The following is a 22,593-nucleotide window of genomic DNA, read 5'->3' as shown; positions in this document are numbered from 1 at the left end:
CAGCACTTAATACAGTGCTTGGCATATACTGTGCACTTAAACACACCTATTATTAATTATTATTGTTGTTATTACTATTAATAATAATAACGGGCCATGCCCCAGAGTTGTTTTCGCAGTGGTGGTGACTTTGTGCTGAGCAATTCGCATTCTTTCTCTCCTTGTCCCCCTGTACCCAGAGGCACACACTGTAAGATGGCCAGTTGGGAGAATGGATGTAGTGAGCCGGTTATAGTACAGAGTACTGTACTGAGCGTTTGGGAGAATACAGAGCTCGTTATGGGCAGGGAATGTGTCCGTTTATTGTTACAGCGTACTCTCCCAAGCACTTACTACTGCACACAGTACGCGTTCAATAAATATGAATGAATATAACAGATACATTCTCTTATTGCCCTGAGGGATGAGGGGTGGGTAAGGGGAAGAGAAATCAGGGCAGTTTAGTCATTGGTGCAGAACCCAAGATCATTAGACCCAAAGCTCCTTGAGGGCAATGAACGGGCCTGCCAAATCTATGGTATTGTAGTTTCCCAACCACTTAGTAAAGTGCTCTGCTCATGGTAAGCACTCAATAAATACCATTGGCTGGGTCCTCAGCAGCACACACCACCACTGGGAAAGTCAACAACTAGCAATCGCTACTAGAGGGGAAACCTCCTTGAGGACCACCGATAGATGAGCCGGAAACTCTTTTTCAGATACTGCCAATCTAGGCACCCGTGTATTGGGAACACCAGTGCAGGGACTGATTGGATCTTATTGGTCCTGAACCCTCAGAACAGTGAGCAGCAGAGTGTCTTGTTCCAAGGTGCTTGAGAAATCCTGAAGATGATTCCCGGAAGCCCATCGTGGGCAGGGAACATGTCTATTCTGTCATAGTGTACTCACCCTAGTGCTTCGTCTAGCGCTCCGCACACAGTGAGTGCTCAGTAAATTCCACTGATTGATATGGAAGAGAAGGATAAAGAGTGCAGGAAAAGGAAGGAAGGACCAGGGCTACAGAATGGTTGACATCGTGTAACCCGATCCACATAGAAATCAGCAAAAGCCAATGCCTAGAGGTCATGTGTTGACAGTCCATTCCTAAACAAGACCCATCGACTCTCTCCCTCAACCCTAACCCCAGTCCTAATTCTCGTGCTGCTTTCGTGCGAGTGGTAGCGGTTGGCGGTTGACTGGCATTCGGGGGGAAGCCTATCATTAAAACTTTCCAGCGACCGGACTTTAGGTTTTAGATGATTCATCACTCTTCCCACAGACCCTTCCTCTCGTTCTGCCGGTTAAATGTCTGAGCCTCGAAGGGTCAAGTGGCCAGAGGGAGCCCAGCTGGCTGTCTGGGGGCGGGAGGCTAGAGAGGAAGCAACAAGCTTGCCCTCCCCCACGTGGCCGGGAGAAGTCCTGGCCCCGTCCCCACCCCTTAGAAATTTCTCTTCCGCTGCAAGCCAGCTGCTGCTGTTTTAGGCCCTTAGAGAGCTGGGGAAATAGAAGGGAGAACCTTAAGGGGACACCCCTTACGAGGGTGGAGATTTCCAGCAGGAAGAGAAAGCAAGAACGGGGAACCCTTTGAAGTGTCACAGCGAACGTGCGTCGTGCCAAGAGAAACAGCGTGGCCTAGTGATTAGAGCACGGGCCTGGGAGTCAGGGGTTCCAGGTTCTTATCCCAGCCCCACCACTTGTCTGCTGGGTGACCGTGGGTAATTCACTTGACTTCTCTGGGCCTCAGGTCCCTCGTCTGTAAAATGGGGATTAAGACTGTGAGCCCTATGTGGGTCAGGGACTGTGTCCAACCTGATTAGCTGGCATCTACCCCAGTGCTTAGTACAGTGTCTGGAATGTAGCTCTTTACAATTTTTTTTAAAAGATGTTTTAAACACAGATAAATGGACAACATACACACACACACACTCCATTCCCACTCAACAGAAAACTTTCACTGGGGTCAAATTTCCAGACTCCAAGAAGCCCAGTGGATGTTCTAGAGTTTGTCCAGGAATGGAAATCCAGGAGGAGTTGGGGGGCTGGGGTTGTGATAAGACCCGGCGTTGTACACAGAATGGGGGAAGGAGGATAATAATAACTGTGGCTTTTGTTAAGCACTTACTCCGTACCAGGCACTGTACTAAGTGCTGGGGTGGATACAAGCAAATAGGGTTGGACACAATTCTTGTCCCACATGGGGTTCATGGTCTTAATCCCCATTTTACAGCTGAGGGAACTGAGGCCCAGAGAAGTGAAGTGACTTTCCCAAAGTCACACAGCAGACAAGAAGTGGAGCCAGTATTTGAACTCAGGTGCTCTGACTCCCAGGCTCATATTCCTTCCACTAGACCACACTAAATTCATAGATGACGCAGTAAAAGCTATGGCCTTTAAAAACTGCTCATGATAAATGATATAGCTTTTTCTGTCTTCTACAGATTTACTATCGTGTGGGTGTGTGTATATATGTACACATATACATATACAAATATAAATATATGTATATGTTTGAGCTACATGTATGCCTTTTGCCTTTGAAGCCAAATCTACGCACAGACCACAGTAGTGTGAGGGATTCGTTGGTAACACAGATCCCCCAATCCTGGTCCATTGATAGGAGCTGGTATGAAACAAGGACACTTCTCCTCATCTCCCACTCCCTTCTGTCGCGTCGTGACTTGCTCCCTTTGCTCTTCCCCGGCTTCCGGCCCCACAGCACTTATGTACATATCTGTCAATTTATTAATCTGCACTGATGTCTGTCTCCCCTTCCAGACTGTAAGCTCACTGTGGGCAGGGAACGTCACTGTTTTTCGTTGTATTTTCCCAAGCGCTTAGTACAGTGCTCTGCACACAGTAAACACTCAATAAACAGTGAATGGTGAATGAATGAATGAACACTTTTGAACGACAACAGCTGGCTTGGGACACTGGCTTGTTTATCTTCTAACAAATTGCTCAACGTCTCTGAGCCCCAGTTCCTTTATCTGTAAAATGTCTGACCCAGGAATGTGTTCGTTTCAGGAAAGACAGTTTAGTACAAAATGCGAGACAGAGGAGATGACTAGACTGCGAAGAGATGCAAGAAGAGGAAGAAGGGAAGAGGCCGAAGACAGAAAAGAGGAGATAAGAGCCGACTTCGTACTTCCTGTTCTCAGGTGGGTAGGAAGCCGGAGGACGCAGTAAGTGCTCGATAAACTTGATCGACCGATTGACTGACTGAGGGGGGATTCTGCATTTTAGGCCTGTAGGGGAAAGGTGGTCCTCTGGGGAGGGAAGGACGATGCCTCAGATTGAGTGCCTGCCATCGATTTGAGGCGAAAGAAGCTGTTCCCTCCTTCCCTATTAGGTATCTGGGACCAAGGCGGCTGGAGTCAGAAAGGACACAGATATCTTTCTTCCGTTTGCAAAAATTTCCCGACAGATACTTTCCCGTTTTGTTTCGCCCTTGCTAGGGCAATGTCAGGATCGGCAGTGGTTGATTGTAATCCCCCTTCTGCCTTTCTCTGTGTTCTTTCTCCCTCCAGCTGACAGGGAGCAGAGAGCAGTCAGTACCTCTGCAGCTAAGCTTCCCAGTGCATTTCAAGCAGAAGCTAAGCACTCTCCCTACTAAGGCAGAATTTAGTTGGGAGAACATTGCCTGTCACATAGTAAGCACTTAAATACCTTCGTTATTATCTAGGGTGCTTGGGGCAGCTCCCTGAAAACCCAAATTGTCACCTCAACATATTCAGCTAGCCCAGAAAACAGCCCTGAAGTACTAATCTTTATATTTGGTTGCTTATCCCACCTGTGATGGGGTCCGTCTCCCCCCACTGAATTGTAAACTCCCTGATGACGGGGACCGTGCCTACTTCTACTCTGTTGTACTCTCTCCAGGGCTTAACACAGTGCTCTGCCCAGAATAAGCGCTCACTAAATACTTGGGATTGATTGACAAAAAGTAGTTGGGGAGAGTCTTGATTCAAAAACATCCCTAGGCCTTTATGCCTGAGATCTGTGGATGGAGCCACATCTCAGATACCACCACCAGTCCTTAGCATCATATATGAGAGAGACAGAGACAGACAGAAACAGAGATGTTACATCCTGGGGCTGGGGGTTCATCTTTGATCCGCTATGTTCTTCTCTAACTCCAATACCCTCTCGAGACTGTAAGCTCCCTGTGGGCAGTAATAATAATAATAATAATAATGTTGGTATTTGTTAAGTGCTTACTATGTGCCAAGTACTGGGGTAGATAGAAGGTAACCAGGTTGTCCCACATGGAGCTCACAGTCTTCACCCTCATTTTATAGATGAGGGAACGGAGGCAAGGAGAAGTTAAGTGACTTGCCCAAGGTCACACAGCAGACAAGTGGCGGGCAAGGAACGTGTCTCTCAACCCTGTCATAGTGTACTCTCCCAAACATTTAGGACAGCGTGCTGCACATGGCAAGCGCTCAATAAATACGAATCACTCAATGGGATCTATTGAGCAGCGCACAGCGCACTGGACTGAGGGCTCAAAAGAGTACAAAACGAGACGGTCACGGACCCTGTCGTCCAGGAGTTTACAATCTAGTCGGGGGCGGAGAGGGGACCACAGATGTTAAAATATAAGATAGGGGACCCCCACCCCGCAACCTGAGCCACACCCCCCAGGTGGCAAGCCGTCCCTCAGGCGCTCCCTTCCACTCACCGGTTTCCTCTGGGTTCTTAGCACCCCTCTTAACACGGTTCTCTCTCTGGCTCGGACTGGGGTGGCTCTCTTCCGACTCGGGGAGCCTCCAGAGGTGCTGTGGAGAGAAGAGTCACAGATGAGCGACACGTGGGCCGGAGATCGGAGAGGCAGGGTGGGGAGCTGAGACGCCAGGGACTCACTTGGGGTCTGCCGGCGCCGGCCGGAGCTGCCCCCCGCAGAGCGGCCGGCGGAGGGCCTCCCTTGCCCTTCTGCGGGGGCTGAGGCCACTCGCCCCGGGCCCGGTAAGCCCGCAGCTCGCCCCGGAGGCTGGCCAGTTCAGCCTGCAGCGTGAAGACTTGGTAGAGAGACCCCACCGCCAGGCAGGAGGACAGGAAGGTCAGCAGAAAGGTGGTGGAGACGAGGCCTCCTCTCTGGGAGCGGGCCGCCGGGGGCATCTTCCCAGCGGGGAGGAGCACGCCGCCCCTGGCTTTCATTTCTTCTCTCCCCTCAGGGCCGAGAGGAAGGTCGGGCTGCTCCTCTGTGGGTGCCGTCGCCCATGCCAGCCCGCTGGCCCTCTGAAACCCAGAGTCCTGGGAACGAGCGTTTCCTCTCATCTGAGACCGGCGGGGCCGGGAGGTCTAAGGCATCTCAGGGCACGTCGCAGTCCGGGTCCAGGGCTCTCCTCGACTCTCCTCTCCCGTCTCCTCTGCATCTCCGCCGTTACCATGCAGACAGGATTTACTGGCATTCTTTCCTCCGACTGGTTGCTCAATCCCCCTTCCTCATTTTACTTTCACTTTTTGTTGAGAGACGACTCCCCGTGCCATCTCTGCTCTTCCTAGGCGTCGGGACACCACGGGAGGGATCCCGACCCCGTGCTCGGATCGGCGTGTCACGGTCGGGCCGCGGGGCCCGCGGGAGGAGAAGAGCCTCTCCGACCGTCCCAGGTGGGAAAGGGGCCGCTCGGCCCCATTTCGGGAGCTCGTCGGAGATGCGGGCCGGATTGATGAGCGGGATTAATGGCGGGGTCAGCGGAGGTTAAGTGAATTGCGGTTGTTTAGCTTGGAGGAGTGATTTAGCAATGGGTTTTTTTTTTTCCAAATATCTGTTGAGTGAGAGGCTCTTTATTTCTACAGAAGCCAGATGAAGAAATAGATCTAAATACACTTAGGGTACGGAAGAGTGTTCTAAGGATGCACATTCGGTGCTAGAGGATTTATGGGAAAAGGCCCAGCCATCTGAGAAGCAGCCCGGCGCAGCGGATGGAGCACGGGCCTGGGAGTCGGAGGGTCACGGGTTCTAATGGCGGCTCTGCCCCGTATCTGCCGTGTGGCCTTGGGCAAGTCGCTTCACTTCTCTGGGCCTCAGTTACCTCCTCGGTAAAATGGGGATCGAGACGGAGAGCCCCACGTGGGACAGGCACAGCGTCCAGCCCAGTTTACGTGTATCCACCCCAGTACCTGGCACACAGCAAGCGTTTAAATACGACGATTATTATTATGACGATGGGGTCCAGCTCCTTGAGGCCAGGGGCTGGGTGTCTTACTCTTACTCTACTGTACTCCCCCAAGCACAGTGTTTGGGACCCTGATGGTGGAAGCAGCATGACCTAGGGGAAAAAGGCCGGGACGTGGGGGTCAGAGGACCTATGCATTGGTGTTCAAATGGCTGGTCTGCCCCTTGCCTGCTGCGAGGCCACGGGCGAGTCGCTTCACTCTTCTGGGTCTCAGTTTCCTCCTCTGTAAAACAGGGAGTCAATAGTGGTTCTCCCTTCTACTTAGACTGCGAGCCCCATGTGGGTCTAACCTGATTACCTTGTATGGATCCCAGCAATTAGAACAGGCAAGCAGCATCACTTTGTGGACCTCTGTTCTAATCCCGGCTCTGCCGCTCGTTTGCTGTGACCTTGGGCAAGTCGCTTCACTTCTCTGGGTCCCGGTTCCCTCATTTACAAAATGATGATTCAATACCTGTCCTCCCTCCTACTTAGACTGTGAACCTCACGTGGGACCTGATGATCTTGCATCTATCCCAGAGTCAGTCAGTCGATCAGTCGTATTTATCGAGTACTCACTGTGTGCAGAGCACTGTGCTAAGTGCTTGGGAGAGTATAATAGTACAGATGCGTTCCCTGTACAGGGCTTGGCATATTGTAAGCGCTTAACCAGTACTGTTAAAAATATGTTTCCAAGTGCTCGTATGAGTGCTCTAAAACTTCCAATGCCTCTCTAAGTCCCCCACTCTGACCCTGCAGAAAGGGGCAGGGGGTGGAAGCCTGAGCCCATAAAGCCAGGGCATTTATTGAGCGCTTCTTGTGTGCAGAACACCGTACTAAGTGCTTATTTTGCCTAAAAGCCCCCATTCACCATGGTCCTTACTGGACAGAGAAGGTCAAAATGGGTCTACCTGTTTCACTGAATCAGGAAAAAAAATGTTTAATCCACACAGCCACTCCTGGAAGTTGTAGTATTTTCTAGCTGCCTTGATTAAAAAAAACACCTGTGATGCACATAGAAAAGAGAATTCTAGAGGTCTGGATGAAAAATTCATTCATTCATTCAATAGTATTTATTGAGCGCTTACTATGTGCAGAGCACTGTACTAAGCGCTTGGAATGTACAAATGGGTAACAGAGACAGTCCCTGCCCTTTGACGGGTTTACAGTCTCATCGGGGGAGACGGACAGACAAGAACAATAGCAATAAATAGAATCTAGGGGATGAACATCTCATTAAAACAATAGCAAATAAATAGAATTAAGGCGATGTACATTTCATTAACAAAATAACAAAATTAAAATAATCCCACAGCTAGGGGTTTTGGCAAAGGAGTAGAGGTAGAAAAGACTAGGTGCTTTTCAATCACTTTAACTGTATTTAGATTATTTGGATTTATTTTATTTTTTTGGGGCCAAAGATGTTATAGGGACACAGAATCAAAAACAAATAATCAGACATTAACAAGGGAAAAGGACTCCTTAATGTATCAATTTATTGCATATGCCAATACAGAAAAATAGAAAGTGTTTTAAAAAATAAATTTATATAAGAAAACTAGAATGTAAAATGTCTTAAGATGGCCATGGTTAGCCCAGATATACTACAACACTTAAATTTAATTCATAAAATGCATGGATAATATTTCAAATAAAATAAAGGTCGCAGCACAATGACCATTTAATGGCTACATTCTTAATTTGGTACATCAACATGTTTACATCCCAGAGAGGCTTAATAAAGAGAATCCATGTCTGTTTTCAGGTTTGATGGATGTGAATTGTTAGTATTACAAATTACTTAAAATATCACAAGTAATTTACACCAGTAATTTCTGTATGTCAAGATTATATACATACATATACACACAAATTGGATATATACATAGGCATATATATATGAGCGTGCACACACACGCATATATATCTATATATATATCTCTCTCTATCTCTATATAAAGATATATAGAGATATGTACACATATGTGCATGTATACATATATATATGGATAAATACAGTTTGGCACTTTAAAAAAAAAGTACCTCTTTATATTTTAAAAATTTGTGTTTTCAAAAACTATGAATATAAGTGGCGTATATTCATGTCACTTAGCCAAAGATGGCTTCACTCATATGTGTAGGAAAACAGTTTCTGTTCATCTCCCATATATATGAATGCATGACACTTCTGATTAGCCAAGAGAGGCTGAGATGTATATTCTTAAATAGAAATGCATTGCCCACTGTCTACCCATTTAATGGGGAGATTTCAAAACTGATGTTTGTGCTGTGCCATATGCCATTTTACCTGAGGGCTATGAAAGAAAACTGGATAATCTCAAAGACATACTTTGCATTTGAGAGTTTATCCTTTTCACAAATTCCTTGTGGCTGAATATCTCCCCCTCCAAGATCTAGAAAGAAGACCTAATTTCTGACAAGCGGCCTATGATCTTCTTTCCACTTTTAGTGACTAACCAGAAGGGGCTGCAGTTAAAAAGAATAATAATACCCAGAAAAAGTCTCCATCATCACTGAATATTTTGGGGCTTTATAGACTTTGCAAGATATAATAAGTTATATAAAATTAACACTGATCTGCAAAGGACGAAAAGATTATTTCCCCCAACATAAGCTTAAAACCGTAGACAGAGAAGAAATCATTTGAACGTGTGACAATTCTCAGGTAGGGAAACAGAACTGAGGTAGGGAAACTGTTAATCACAGGGAGGCAGGTGATATTCCTTGCAGTGATCACCTATGAAACTCAAGGACCAACTCGATTGTTTTAAGATGCTTTCGGTCTATTAGGAATGACAGCTAGTAATGGCTTCCGAAATAATCTCTCAGCAAACACCTGCACCACTACTGCATAATTCAGAAAGCACGTGTGCAGGATCCACATCGATTCTGACAGATGGCCTAAAGTGAAAGGGGAATGTCCAGAATTCATTCATTCATTCATTCAATAGTATTTATTGAGCACTCACTATGTGCAGAGCACTGTACTAAGTGCTTGGAATGAACAAGTCGGCAACAGATAGAGACAGTCCCTGCCGTTTGACGGGCTCACAGTCTAATCGGGGGAGACAGACAGACAAGGACAATGGCAATAAATAGAGTCAAGGGGAAGAACATCTCGTAAAAACAATGGCAACTAAATAGAATCAAGGCAACTAAATAGAATCAAGGATTATACTTAATACTAATACTTTAGGGCTCTGCATTTTGAAGTCACAGTTAAGGGGGAAGAGCGTTTGCCAAGGCTTACGCAAATCCCCCCCCAACTCCCACCCCGCAAGATTGGTAGACAGTACAACCACCTACCTGTGCAAATAATCCCAAACCGCAGCTAGCCTCGAGCAGGTCTCAGCTGGTCTCAGCGTTCCCACGGAAACTGACGAGATCTCCTAGCCAATACAGAAATGAGGTCGGGAAGGACGGCGAGAGGTCCGGTGACAAGTTGGTGACCGAGTACGGGGAGTGTGGCCTACTGGATAGAGCCCTGGCCCGGGAGTCGGAAGGACCTGGCTTCTAATCCCGGCTCTGCCACACGTCTGCCGTGTGATCTCCGGCAAGTCATTTCACTGGGCCTCAGTTGCCTCCTCTGTAAAATGGGGATTAAGCCTGTTGAGTCCTATGTGGGAGAGGGACCGTGTCCACCTCGATTAGCTTGTATCTATCCCAGTGCTTAGTACAGAGACTGGCACATGGTGAGCGCTTAACAAATACCCTTTTTTTTTTTTTTTTGAGGGGGACAGAGGAGAAAGGGAAACACTTGTTGAATGCTGACCCTAGTATCAGGGCACCCCACTTTTTTTTTTTTAATGGTGCTTGTCAAGCTCTAATCAGGTTGGACAGAGTCCCTGTCCCACCTGGGGCTCACGGTCTTACTCTCCATTTTAGAGATGAGGTTACCGAGGCCCAGAGAAGCGAAGTGATTTACCCAAGGTCACACAGCAGATTAGGGGAGTGGAATTAGAACCCGGGGGCTCTGACTCCCAGGCCCTGGCTCTTCCCATTAGGCCCCACTGCTTCTACTGCGCACAGACTCATAGAGTCTCTACAAGGTTTTGTGGTTGTGAAGCATGCCTTAAACGGATATTACCCACGGGTCATAATGTCTTTAAAGAGATCCACCCAGGAACTGTGTTAGCAAGTATTACGGTCAATCACCATCGTACTCTGAACGCTCAGCTTTCCCCAGGGGAATTCTTTCACCAATCATTCAGGTTGTCACTCCACGTACTATAAGATTGCATTCTCTTTTTTACGGTTTAATGCAGATTCTTTCCCCAGTTTACTATTCTAGGCCCTTTGCAGAAATACACTTTCCCTAACTCTCCTTATAATATGCATGTTTCTACCTCATTGGTTCTAAATCTTTTCTAAGACGAAATTTACTATAGTAGAATATGATCTGGCCAGAATTCCTGGCACTCGGTGAAACGAGGTCATGACTATTAACGGTCCATTAAATCTTTTGTGCTACGGCTGCTGCAGATTTTTCACCTCGAATCTTGAAAATCAGGAGAAAGGGAGAAAATCAGGGTTGGGTATGGAAAACCCCCCAAAAACCTGAATCAATGCTAATCCATTCCACAGCCTTCATCAGTACACTTAGAATGCAAATAACTTTCCATGTCTATGGCTCATCTGTAATAGTTATGGCAGAGTACCATGGGTAATATAAAAATGTGATAACAGGGAGAGGTTTTATAAAGGATGAGTTATTTCTTAAATCTATTTCTGTATATACATATAAACAAAGCTTCTATTTCTTTAATAGGATAATGACTAAGTGCTATTTTCCACACAGCGACTATCACAAGCAAGTGTGGAAATAAGCTTTGCGGTAGCATCTGAGAAAACCTATGTAGAGGAATGAAACAGGCCAACTATAAAACTTACCAGAAGAATGGTGATTTCATCCCATTAGATTGAACAAATCTTTTTTTTTCTCATACTTAAAGTAATCTCACCGCACTGCCAGCTTTGGTGTGCTGATAAAAAGAACCCCTCCTCAGATTGAAATGGAGCAGGGCGTAATCCTTTTCTACATTTCATCAATAAATTATGGCGTGCAAATTATAAAAAAATTAAAACTTTGCTTTGGCTAGCGTGCACATATCTAAACTTACATAAAGCTAAAATTCTCTGCCGCCAAAATCGTACATGCCAATAAATTATAAGAAGTTCAGATAAATGTAAATAAAAGCTGCAGTAAAATCCTAAGCCTCTTTTTATTTTTGCATGCCAAGAATCTGGATTTGTCCCTGCCCAGAGAAACACGATCTAATTTACTTCCGAGGAGCTCCAGACTACCCGGAGTTGAGTCGATGGCACACTGAATTTTGGCGGCATGATTCTTCTTGCCAAACGGACCCGAATACATATATATATAAAGCGAGGGTCTAGGACAAGCTGGTCCAACTCATTCCTGTGGGTGGGTCACTTAAACCGTACCACTTTCACACGCAGGCCATAAAGATGCCGATTATTAGTTCTTGGCAAAAATCGGTAGCAGCCTAGTGCATCACTACTGACACGAACACAACCGATGAATTGGGGGAATAGAATTCTATCGAGGAGTCGCAGATCGCGTGTTAGCGAGGGGGACTCCCGTCATGGGGCCAGCCCAAGCCACTCCCTCCCACCCTCTCCTCCTTCCGACTCCTTCCGGACCGGAGGTGCGGATGCCTTTGCCGGAGGCTACGCGGCCAGGGTCTCTGGCCCGGGGGAAGAGGAATGGCCAGCGGGCTCCCCACAGCCGCGGGCGCCCAGCGGAATTAGTCTGGAGCGGAGACGTGGGCGGGGGAGAGGGAGAGCTGTCCTCCGTCTGTCTGTGTCTCCTCCGGCCTCCTCGCTCGCCGTGGGCCAGCTGTCCTCCGTGGGCCGCGTCTGGCCCCATGATCCTGACACGCCTGACCTACGGCAGGGCATCGGCCGGTGTGCGGTTAGGGCCGTGACCGTCTCCGAGCACGGTAACGATGCCCGCGCCGCATAATTCAGGGAATAAGAAAACACCATCACGCATCTCATACTTAAACTGTGCCGCGGCAGAAAGAAACGCGCTAACCATGACTGTCCCGATGCCTTCTGTGGCCAAGAGCCTTCCCGAGACCCAGTGTCAGAAGAGGAGCCTGGGTTATACCACCGGGTAACAGAGAACTCCCCAACGGAATCCCCTGCATTGGCACCATAAACTAAAGAAGAGGCTACGTACCCATCTCGAAAGGTAGGAAATCGTTCAAAGGATCCCAATTTTGCAAACGTACAAACTCTCCGGATCATGAGAGGAGTATTACAGATCTTTCAAAGTTTAATTTAACTTTTTAGGCAAATACAGACAGAATACACATCGGGGAAAAAAAGGGACATTCTTTACCACTCTGCACAACTCGAGACGGTGCAAGTTAACGGAGAGCCCGAGTTCATATGATCGTTACGTTAGATGACGTTTTGGCCATCTCTTCGGGGGAGTGGCTCTTTATGACTTCTCTGATGAACTGTTCGAGGGCAGTGAAATAACCCTGGCACTGCCAAGTGTCATTGTGAGTTCCGTCCGGAAAGATGGCCAATCTCTTAGTCCGAGACGGGGAGAGTTCGTAGAGCTGCTTCATCATCACCGGGGGGATCAACTGGTCAGAGAGCCCGGAGATGAACAGGGAAGGCATTCTGCACTGGGAGATTTTTCTGTAGGACAGGAATTTGTTTTTGTAGCACCACAGAGGGAGGTACCGCATGGGAAAGAAAGAAAACAGAGTACTGGCCATGTGCGGGATGCTGAGAAACGTGTTCTCCACCATTATGGCCGAAATCCGGTGGGAGTTCTCGGAAGCCAAATGGATGGCCACCGCCCCCCCGAGGGACCGGCCGAAGAGAAAGATTTTGGTCTTGTCGAGGTCGGGCCGCGTCATGGCGTAGTCCAGCACGGCTTCCGAATCCAAGTAGAGGCCTTCTTCGCTCGCTTCCCCTTCGCTCTTCCCGTACCCGCGGTAGTCGACGAGGAGGAGGTTCGCCTTCAGGTTGACCAGCATGAGCAGGGCGTTGGGCAGCCGGTGGCCGACGTTGCCCGCGTTCCCGTGGAAGTAGATGACGGTGGGGGAGTACGGGGCGTTGTCTCCGGTGAAGCGGAGCAAGATCAGGTTGAGCAGCACTCCGTCTTTGGTTCTGATGAAGATGTTCTCGTGCGGGATGCCCGTGGGCATCGGGACGTACAGGCGGGATGAAGAGGGCTGTTCGGGGAAATAGAGCAGCACGTCCTGGAACTTATAGAGGATGCCAACGATGGACAGGAATATCAACAGGAGTAAGGTGATGCCTCCGTACAGATGGAAAGTCACGATCAGAGGCAAGAGGGAGATGCGGCAGAGGCCCCACGACCAGGAAGCTAAGGCTAGAAGCCATCTCTCCACAAAGGTCCACAACATCCACGATTTTTCCATCGCGGCTCTCGGAACCGTCAGTCCATACGAATCCTAAAAAATGAAAAACAGAGGAGACGGATGAGCACGAATCCGACCATTCGCTTCTACGTGACCGACGGTACCCTTAAGAATCCATCTTAACCCGCGAAGGGCGGCCAACAGGTGAGTGCCCGATCGCCTCTCGATCAAGGGGAATGTGACACGGCAGAAAGCTCTAAGAGGGCTTAATGACACAATGACATAAGATTAATGACATAAGATTTTACTCCCCTGACCTATGGTGTCTTTACAACAATATGCCTAAAAATAACAGAGAATACTGAATTTGTTTATAATGAAACCTTCCGACTGATCTATGTTCACGTGTAGGATGTTACTTGGGAGTAAAATCTCAGAACGAGAACATTTTAAGCGAGAGGAAAATCATCTGGTGTCAACAAGCGTACGAATTTCTACGAACAGAAAAGGAAGACGTTCCCCTCCTCTTACACCCTTTCATAAGACACCTCTGGACACCTAAAAGGTAAGCACTTCCATTTTAAGACTGCACTGTATTCTGAGAGACTGCCCCTGCAGTATTTATCAAATAAGCTCATTCATTAGAATTTACTGAGAACCTACTAGATGCAGAACTTTTTTTTGTACTGAATACTTAGGAGAGGACAAGAAGGTATGATCATTTCCTCCGGGGAGCTTACCATCTAATCGGAGAGACAGGCCAACGTGTGATATAACTAATTACAGCTGGAAGCAGGAGGGAAAAGGTAGTTAAAGCTGCTGGGAGAAAGGATACAGGAAAAAAATGACTGCCTGAAGAGTTCATAAACCAATTCATATGCAAGGGCTCTGGATTCCTCTTCCTTTCAGAGAATATCCAGTATCTGCTTATGACACCTAGAACTGCAGTGAACAACAAGACGATAACGCTAACTGTGCTATTTCTAAGCACTTACTATGTGCCAAGCACTGGGGGCAGAAATCAGGTAATCGGGTCAGACACAGTCCCTGTCCCAAATGGGCTCAGAGTCTGTATCGGAGGGAGGACAGGGCTTGACTCCCCATTTTTCAGATGAGTTCTCTGAGGCCCACAGAAGTAAAGTGCCTCGCCCAAGGTCACCCAGCAGGCCAGCAGCCGAGCCGGGATCAGAACCCGGGTCCTCTGACTCTGAAGCCCGGGCTCAAGAGCGTTTCTCTGCCTGCTTTTAGTCTTGTTCTTTTTCCAAATGACGGGCTCAGCATAGGGCGGATTAGAGATAGAAAACATCAGCTCACAATTAACCTCCTAGTCTTGGAGCTCCGCTGTGATAACTGCCTTACCCGGGGCTGTGGCAGAGCTGAGTTTTGCTGTGACTGGTCCCACTTTCAACAACGTAGTTCCAAGGGGCAGAGACTGGATGCGGGGAACTGACCATCTCACGTGAAATGGGGCTGGCCTCGGCTCCTACGATTCAGTTTCTCAGACCTGATCCCACTCCCAGCGTATCCTTCGGTCTCTCCCAGTAGAAGGGACAACTGCACCCATTCTCAGTCCCTTTCCAAGGCTTGACAAAGGGCAGGCCACCGGAAGGGAAAGAGGGAAGGATACCAGGTAAACTGAGAAACTGAGAACTATTTCCAAGGTGGCCTTAAGTGCATCCTTTTCTAGAATGTTTTTGGGGAAGACTAGAGAATTCAACTGGCATTACACACATAACCTTCCATCACAAAATAATCTTACACCTAAGCGTCTAAGTGACGATGAGCATTGAAATTCAACACAAATCACACCCAACTAAGATACCAATTACACTGCCAAATGATCTAAAAATCAAGTTTCTCCTCCAAAAATAATAATGGTATTTCTTAAGCCAGGCACCGTACTAAGCACTTGGGTGGATACAAGCAAATCGGATTGGACACAGTCCCTGTCCCACATAGGGCTCACAGTCTCAATCCCATTTCACATATGAGGGAACTGAGGCCCAGAAAAATGAAGTGACTTGCCCAAGGTCACACAGCAGGCAGGTGACAGGGCTAAGATTACAACCCATGAACTTCTGACTCCCAAGCCCGGGCTCTATCCATTACACCATGCTACTTCTCCAGAAAGAGACACCCTTGGCAAGAGATTTTAGTCCTGATGTTTTTCAACTTAATTCCTTTACAAAGATATTTTCCTTTCCAATAAAAAAAATAATTTGGGCCTATTCCGGTCATTTTGTGGCTCTGCTGGTGGAAAAGCGAATGAACTTACTGCTAAAAAAGAAACCAAAAAAACCCCAAGACTTCAATTTTAAAACCACCACCCTTGAGTTCTAGATAAATTTCTAAGTTACTGAAAAAGATTCTGACTGCAGGTGGACTAGAAAGAGGCTTGAGAGTTTTTCCGGGATGACATACAATATCCTCCCCTTGGGCCTTTTCAGTTTCAAAATTCCCTCAAGGGCTACAGATTCAAACCTGATCTCGGAAACACCGGCAAACGGTGAAGTGGTACAGTGTCGGTCCAGAAGCCGGAGGACCCGGGTTCAAGTCCAAAACGTGCTGTCAACCTGGCATACGACCATGGGCGAGTCACTTAATTTCCCTGTACCTCAGTTTCCCCATCTGTAAACCGGGGATAATAATACCTGCCTCTCTCCCTACCTCATAGGGTTGTTCTGAGGACTGAAATGAACTAATGTGAGAGTACTTTGGTAAGCAGCATGGCTCACTGGAAAGAGCCCGGGCTTGGGAATCAGCGGACATGGGTTCGAATCCCGGCTCTGCCACTTAACTTCTCTGTGCCTCAGTTACCTCATCTGTAAAATGGGGATTAACTGTGAGCCTCATGTGGGACAACCTGATTACCCTGTATCTACCCTAGCACTTAGAACAGTGCTCTGCACATAGTAAGCGCTTAAAAAATACCAACAGTAGGTTATAGAATGCTGAAGCATTAATATTTCATTACTCAGTACAGTGTCTGGCACTTAGTAAGTGCTTAACACACATATATACATATGTATATATGGCTCTTCTATTTTAGTTAACTAAAATAACCATTTTCCTAGAAGAAGCTGGAGTAAGCACTCATTAAATACCACTGATTGATGAATAAATACAACCGATGGACAGAGCACAGGCCCGGGAGCCAGAGGACCTGGGTTCTAATCCCAGCTCTGCCATTTGTCTGCTCTGTGACCTGGGGAAGTCACTTCTCTGAACCTGTTACAGTCGCCTCTAGACTATAAATTCATTATAGGCAGGGAGCGTGCCTGCTAATTTTGTTGTATTCTCCCAAAAGCTTAGTACACCGCTCTGCACAAAGTAAGCGCTCAATAAATACCACTGATTGACTGATCGATCACTTCCCTCATCTGTAAAATGAGGATGAAAACTGTGAACCCCATGTGAGACAGGGACTTTGTCCAAATCAATTAGCTTGCCTCTACCCCAGCGCTTAGAATAGTGCCTGGCATATAGTAGGTGCTTAACAAATTATAAAAACAATTAAAATAAAAAGAGAATGATTGATTGATTAGGTGAACTTGCACAGACTTCCCTAACCACCCAGTGACGACTCTGACATTGTAAACTCCCTCTCCTGCCAGGCCCAGGGCTAAGGTTACCAGATCTCCTACCTGTCCTGGTTGATCATAGTTTTTTGTTGGGTTTTTTTTTTTTTTTTTACTATCTTTTGTAAACCTAACAGAACAAAAATATATTCATTTGCTCATTTTCTTGTCCGGCAGAACTGTCACAGGCACGATACAAGTTCAAGGCCAGATGAGAAATGGGTCGAGATGAAGAAGAGTCCACCGAAGAACTGCAACATTATTAAAAAGAACACCGGGCTACTGATGATCACTTGTGGTCAAATGCGTCATCACTAGGACAAAGTTAATGGTAAGAAGTGCATTCTTTTAACGTTGTGGGTTCCAGAACATAGATCCCTCGGTTTCTGGATGAAATACTAAGGGAGGAGCTCCTTGTTTTGACAGGATATGGGCCCTTTCTTCACTGAATACATCCCTATTACCTAATAAAGAGCAATGCAACACAGGTGCTTGGGGAGGACAAAATAAGCCAATGGCATTCCCCGTCCATAAGAAACTTACACTTTAATCTATCAATCCATCAAATTTATCGAGCACTCAGTGTGCAGAGCACTGAGCTCCTGGGAGAGTAGAACAGAGTTGGTAGATGAGATTCCTGCCCACAGTGAGTTTACTTTAATGGAGGAAAAAGACACAAGTGTTTACAGAGTAATCAAAATAAAGGACTGCCTGTAAAATTAACTGATCAAGTGCATATACCTAAATGGTGAGGTAAAGTATAAATGATTACCCAGATGCCAAGGTTGACTGATGGGCTTAGATCAGTTGGGATGCTGGGAATGAATCAGGGAAGGCTTATCAGAAGAGGTGGGCTTTCGGGAGGGCTGCAGTCTGTGGGCTGGGGGAACGGTGTGAATGAGGGGATGGAGGAAGGATATTTTCAAGTGAGGAACAGTTGAGATAGCTTCAGAGGAACCAACACAGTGGGTTGCGGGGAGTAGAAGGTCCATCTCCCCCTCTAGACTGTGAGCTCCTTGTAGGCCAGGATCTAGTCGTTTGGCGCTAAGCGCTTAGGATGGTGTTCTGCACACAGAAAGTGCTCAATAAATACCTCTGATGGAGTGACTGGTCTGTAATACGATGAGAGTTTGTGGAGACCCCTGAAACCGACTGTGAGGAGTTTGCTCTTGATATGCAGGGGCCTCAGTGGGGGGGGTGCAGGGAGCAGTGTGTCAGGGAGCGCTTCAGGAAGGCCATCTGTGCAGTGCTGAGGTAAATGCTGCGGAGGGGAGAGGCTGGGGAGGGCTTGGCCTGAATGACAATCTACAAATCCCACCCATGGCACTTCAAGAAGCTACCACTTGGGAGGGCAGCTTGGCGCAGTAGGTGGATGGAGGGCCTGAAAGCCAGAGACCAATCACTTAGCCACTGGGAGCTTTCTCTTTCCATACCTGTTAAATTGGGGATGGATAATAAATACCTCCCTCTCCCGACCTCCTCAGTATGTTGGGAAGATAAAAGAACTCTATAAATGCAAGCTATCATTATCAAATACCTCAAGGTCTCGGACTCAGACACTTGTTCGCTTGGCGCTCCTCTTCGCAGCCTTCTTTGCCATCGCTGCTTTTCCCTTCCTATCCATTCCTTTCCCCCTTTTCTCTCAACTTACAGTAGTTACTGACACCGGTTAAAAGTTTTCTCTGTGGCTTCCTCGGTTCTTTGGAGGGCGGGTTCTAGGTGACACCGATGAATTAAAACTAAAAATTATCTGTGGGGTGGCGGGACTGATTTAGAACAGAATTGAACTCAGCCTTTCAGCCTTGGGAGGCTCTCACCACAGGTCTGAAAGTTCAAGGACCATAGCTATCGCTTGACACCCCTGGACCAGATGTCTGCAAACTGTGATCTAAAACGGGAGCCGGCTGGAGGGAGAGGTGGCCCGCCCCGTCACAGTTTTTAGATGCTTTGTTCTCCCGTCGCACTTCAGTTCATTTAAGCTGACTTTCATCCTTGTCTCCTTTTCCATCGGGCAAGAGGAAGGGCATTCTGAGACCTTGGGCCAGTCACAACTTCTCTGGGCCTCGATTTCCTCGTCTGCAAAATGGGGATTCAATACCCATTCTCCCTCCCTCTTTAGACTGTGAGCCCCATGTGGGACAGGGACTGTGTCTGATCTGACGATCTCATACCTACCCCAGAGCTTAGCATGGTGCTTGGCATACAGTGTTTAATACATACGATTTTAAAAAAACCAAAAAAAAACTTTTCTAGGCTGCTGCACTTGAAGATGCGTCAAGAGATCTGCAAGCTGATGGGGAAACGGGTCAGCTAGGGCACCTTCGGCTCTACGTCAACCAACTGGCCCGTCACGTGGTAGCTTGGGGCTCATGGTGAATTTCTCAGGAGGCCAATGTCACTAGCAATTTCCAGAAGCCTGGCCTGCTGATGGGGTCAGATGCTTTTCCACCAGATCGCTGGACCTGGTACTGAGACTTAGGGGTTACCTTCTGACATCCTACTGCCATCATGCAGCTCTCTAAACTGGAAGCTTGTTGTCGGCAGGGAACACGTCGACCAACTCTGTTATACTGGACTCTCTCAAGCGCACAGTACAGTGCTCTGCACACAGTTAAGTGCTTAATAAATACCACTGACCGATGCACCCTGCCGAGACATGCTTGCCTTTTTATTTCCTTTTTCCAACTCTTTGTTTATCCATGAGTCAATGGAGAGTGTTTTGTCTAGGTGGCAAAAACCTACTGCAGTTTTATGCTTTTAAGTTCTTCCACATTGGTTGTGTGTACTTGGTGTAGGGTTTCCCAAGTATGGGCCAATACATGTTCCAGTTTCCTTCAGATTTACTCCAGACTTGGAGTGAAACTGCAAATAATTTGTAATTGTTTGCATGTCTTCCTCTGGGTGGGCTTTTACAGCATAAGTATCATGGTAGAACAGCAAATAAACTACTGCCTCAAAGACTTTTGAAGACATACTTCTAGCTCTAAAAGCTGTCATCATGTTTTGAAGAAGAGGCCAATCAAGAAGTCATCAAACGCTACTTAATGCTCCTGACTTGGAGAGACACTGCTAACAAATTGCATATTGGAATTATTGGGGTTTAAGACAGCTGAAGTTTTCCAAAATGCATTATGATTCATATTCTAAAGAAACTATGTGATGTTAACACATGAGGCTCACAGTCTTAATCCCCATTTTACAGATGAGGGACCTGAAGCACAGAGCAGTGAAGTGACTTGCCGAAGGTCACCCAACAGACAAGGGGCAGAGCCGGGATTAAAAACAGGGTCCTTCTGACTCCCAGGTCCATGCTCTATCCATTAGGCCATGCTGCTTCCCACTGTAAATAATTCTGGTGTTTGTTAAGCACTTAATGTGTGCCAGGCACTGTACTAAGCGCTGGGGTGGATACAAGCAAATCAGGTTGGACACAGTCCCTGTCCTGCATGGGGCTCACTCTCAATCCCCATTTTACAGATGAGGACACCGAGGCAGAGAGAAGTGATGTGACTTGCCCAAGGTCCCAAAGCAGACACGTGGTGGAGCTGAGATTAAAACCCACAACCTTCTGACTCCCGGGCCCGAGCTCCTTCTACTAAGCCATATTCTCCCAAGCGCTGCAAGCTCGTTGTGGGCAGGGAATGTGTCTGTTTATTGCATTGTATTCTCCTAAGCGCTTAGGACAGTGTTCTGCACATGGTAAGGGCTCAATAAATACGACAATGAATACAGTGCTCTCAACACAGTAAGTGCTCAATAAATATTACTGATTGATTGAATGGGTTACTGGAAGGGAAAGCTAAGGATGTCAGGCAGTCTAACTGCAGTCAGGATCAATATCAAAAATAAAGCTTCTCCAAGCCTCTGCCAATTGGAGCCAGGACCCACAGGTCTGGATGGATTATTGTCCTGACCAGGAGTGGTATTCCTTACATTCTTCACTCAGCCAAGAAAAGCAGCACATGTTTAGGTCTGGGAGGAATTAGGTCATGCCTAAAGGAAATCAGGAAACAGACTTGGAACAACTGGAACATATTCTGCCTCTTTCTACTAATTCTCACTGTAATTAGCGTTTGGGAGGTAACTGAGAATTCGCTCCTCTCAGATGGTTGTCTTTTCCTAATCCGGTGAGAAAGAAAGCGGTACAGAGGAGTGGGGAAGACTTAAAATGGCGACAGGGCAGCCTGGATAACTCTGGGAGTCAAACTGCAACTTTGCAGGATTAAGGACTTCAGAAAAATTTCACCAGGCCCAATATACTCCTATTCAGTCAGTTCGCTTAAGAATAAAGGGGAGAGGGACCCGTTCCTGATGAACCCCAAGGTAAGGGAAAAGGCCCGGGAGGATGGTCACACCCTGAACACTGCCACACACACGTGCTGCAACTGTCTTTTCTGACGCAGCATCGCTCTGACACATATGATGCCTTCACCTTCTGCCCGGAGCCCAGAATCGAGACCTAAGATCAGCGAGAACTCAATTTGTCTTTGGGCCTGAAAAAAATCTTGCATAGCCCTGCCACTGACCTGAGCGTTCAGACCCCGACTAGTGATGCAGAAGAGTTTAGTAAGGTGACACCGGGGCCATTAACATCTACCCAACGTCCACTGTTTCACCAGGAAAAACCCAGTTATAATCGTGAGATGCAGCACAGGCCTCTAACCAAATAAGTGTTTTTGAAACCACGTTTTTGATCAATTAATAGTCCTGTTATAGCTGCTGCAATGACAGGTCTCAGTCAGGCAGCAAACTGAATTAGAGGCAGTGCCTAATTTTTTCCTCCTCCTCCCTGCCACACTATGACTTTGGAAGGAACAAGAACTAAACTACATAACGAGGCTGGACTTTTGTCAGAGGCATTCAAAAAAGAAAGCTAATATTCCAAAAACTTAACCATTAAGTTCAGTCTACACTAGACAAGCAAATGAAGATTAATATAAAGCCGGGAAAGGTGGCTTCGGTACTTCATTCATTCATTCAATCATATTTACTGAGCGCTTACTGTGGGCAGAGCACTGCAGTAAACGCTTGGAGAGTACAATTCAGCAACAGAGACAATCCTTACCCAACAACGCGCTCATCTTCACTGGCCCGCAAACCGATAAGCAGCCCATGAGTGTCTGCGAGTGTATTTCCTGCCCAAAAGCAGACTCGGGATATTTCCTCGTGTTGGTCCAATTGCCAGCTAATTTAATTTACTACCGGCAATGCGTCACACAAACGGTATCATGGTTTGATCCACTCTGCCTCTTCTAGTGAATTAAACTCGTGGCACTAGTTATAAAAACCGCAGAGGAAGTAGGCGAGAGATGGGAGAGTTTCAGAGAGATTCGGGTGGGTTGAGGAAGAGGAAAAAGGGTGTCGAGAGTTGAAGGAAAGATTGGAAAACAGAAAAAGAGAGTAAAAGGGGAGAATCCTTGAGAATTAAGGGAAGAGAGGGGTGGGGCAGAGTCTCGGCCTTATGCTTGGTCTAAACGGGAACTGTGATTC

At 47.1% G+C, this 22,593-nt stretch overlaps 2 protein-coding genes and 1 long non-coding RNA gene across 7 annotated transcripts in view; 1 reads left to right on the top strand and 2 right to left on the bottom strand.

The window, feature by feature from the left end:
- TNFSF13B (TNF superfamily member 13b) overlaps window positions 1-5,544 on the bottom strand; it is a 29,639-nt gene extending 24,095 nt beyond the window's left edge. Inside the window, exons 1-2 of the mRNA XM_001514703.5 lie at window positions 4,843-5,544; window positions 4,661-4,757 (exon numbers count right to left, since the gene is read on the bottom strand). Of these exons, the coding sequence (XP_001514753.3) occupies window positions 4,661-4,757; window positions 4,843-5,256 (511 nt within the window). The 5' untranslated portion in view covers window positions 5,257-5,544. The remainder of the gene's footprint in view (window positions 1-4,660; window positions 4,758-4,842) is intronic.
- Window positions 1-22,593, top strand: part of LOC103170471 — a 36,414-nt gene that overhangs the window by 11,993 nt on the left and 1,828 nt on the right. Inside the window, exons 2-5 of one of the 2 annotated variants that reach the window (XR_486199.3) lie at window positions 3,004-3,137; window positions 13,937-14,090; window positions 17,281-17,434; window positions 19,357-20,326. This is a non-coding gene — a long non-coding RNA (uncharacterized LOC103170471). Of the gene's footprint in view, window positions 1-3,003; window positions 3,138-13,936; window positions 14,091-17,280; window positions 17,435-19,356; window positions 20,327-22,593 lie in introns of those variants that run through there. The other variant, XR_003754013.1, reaches the window with a different exon arrangement.
- ABHD13 (abhydrolase domain containing 13) overlaps window positions 12,440-22,593 on the bottom strand; it is a 161,309-nt gene continuing 151,155 nt past the window's right edge. For 2 of the 4 annotated variants that reach the window (XM_016227650.3, XM_039914948.1), the window contains one exon: window positions 12,440-13,618. In XM_016227650.3, the coding sequence (XP_016083136.1) occupies window positions 12,572-13,618 (1,047 nt within the window). In that variant the 3' untranslated portion in view covers window positions 12,440-12,571. Of the gene's footprint in view, window positions 13,619-18,640; window positions 18,841-22,593 lie in introns of those variants that run through there. The other 2 variants (XM_003430832.5, XM_007668656.3) reach the window with 2 other exon arrangements.

Source organism: Ornithorhynchus anatinus, chromosome 20 (assembly GCF_004115215.2).
Source record: "Ornithorhynchus anatinus isolate Pmale09 chromosome 20, mOrnAna1.pri.v4, whole genome shotgun sequence".
In the NCBI taxonomy this organism is placed as follows: Eukaryota; Metazoa; Chordata; class Mammalia; order Monotremata; family Ornithorhynchidae; genus Ornithorhynchus; species Ornithorhynchus anatinus.
Note: the sequence above shows the minus strand (reverse complement) of the source record. Positions and strands in the feature narration are given on the sequence as shown.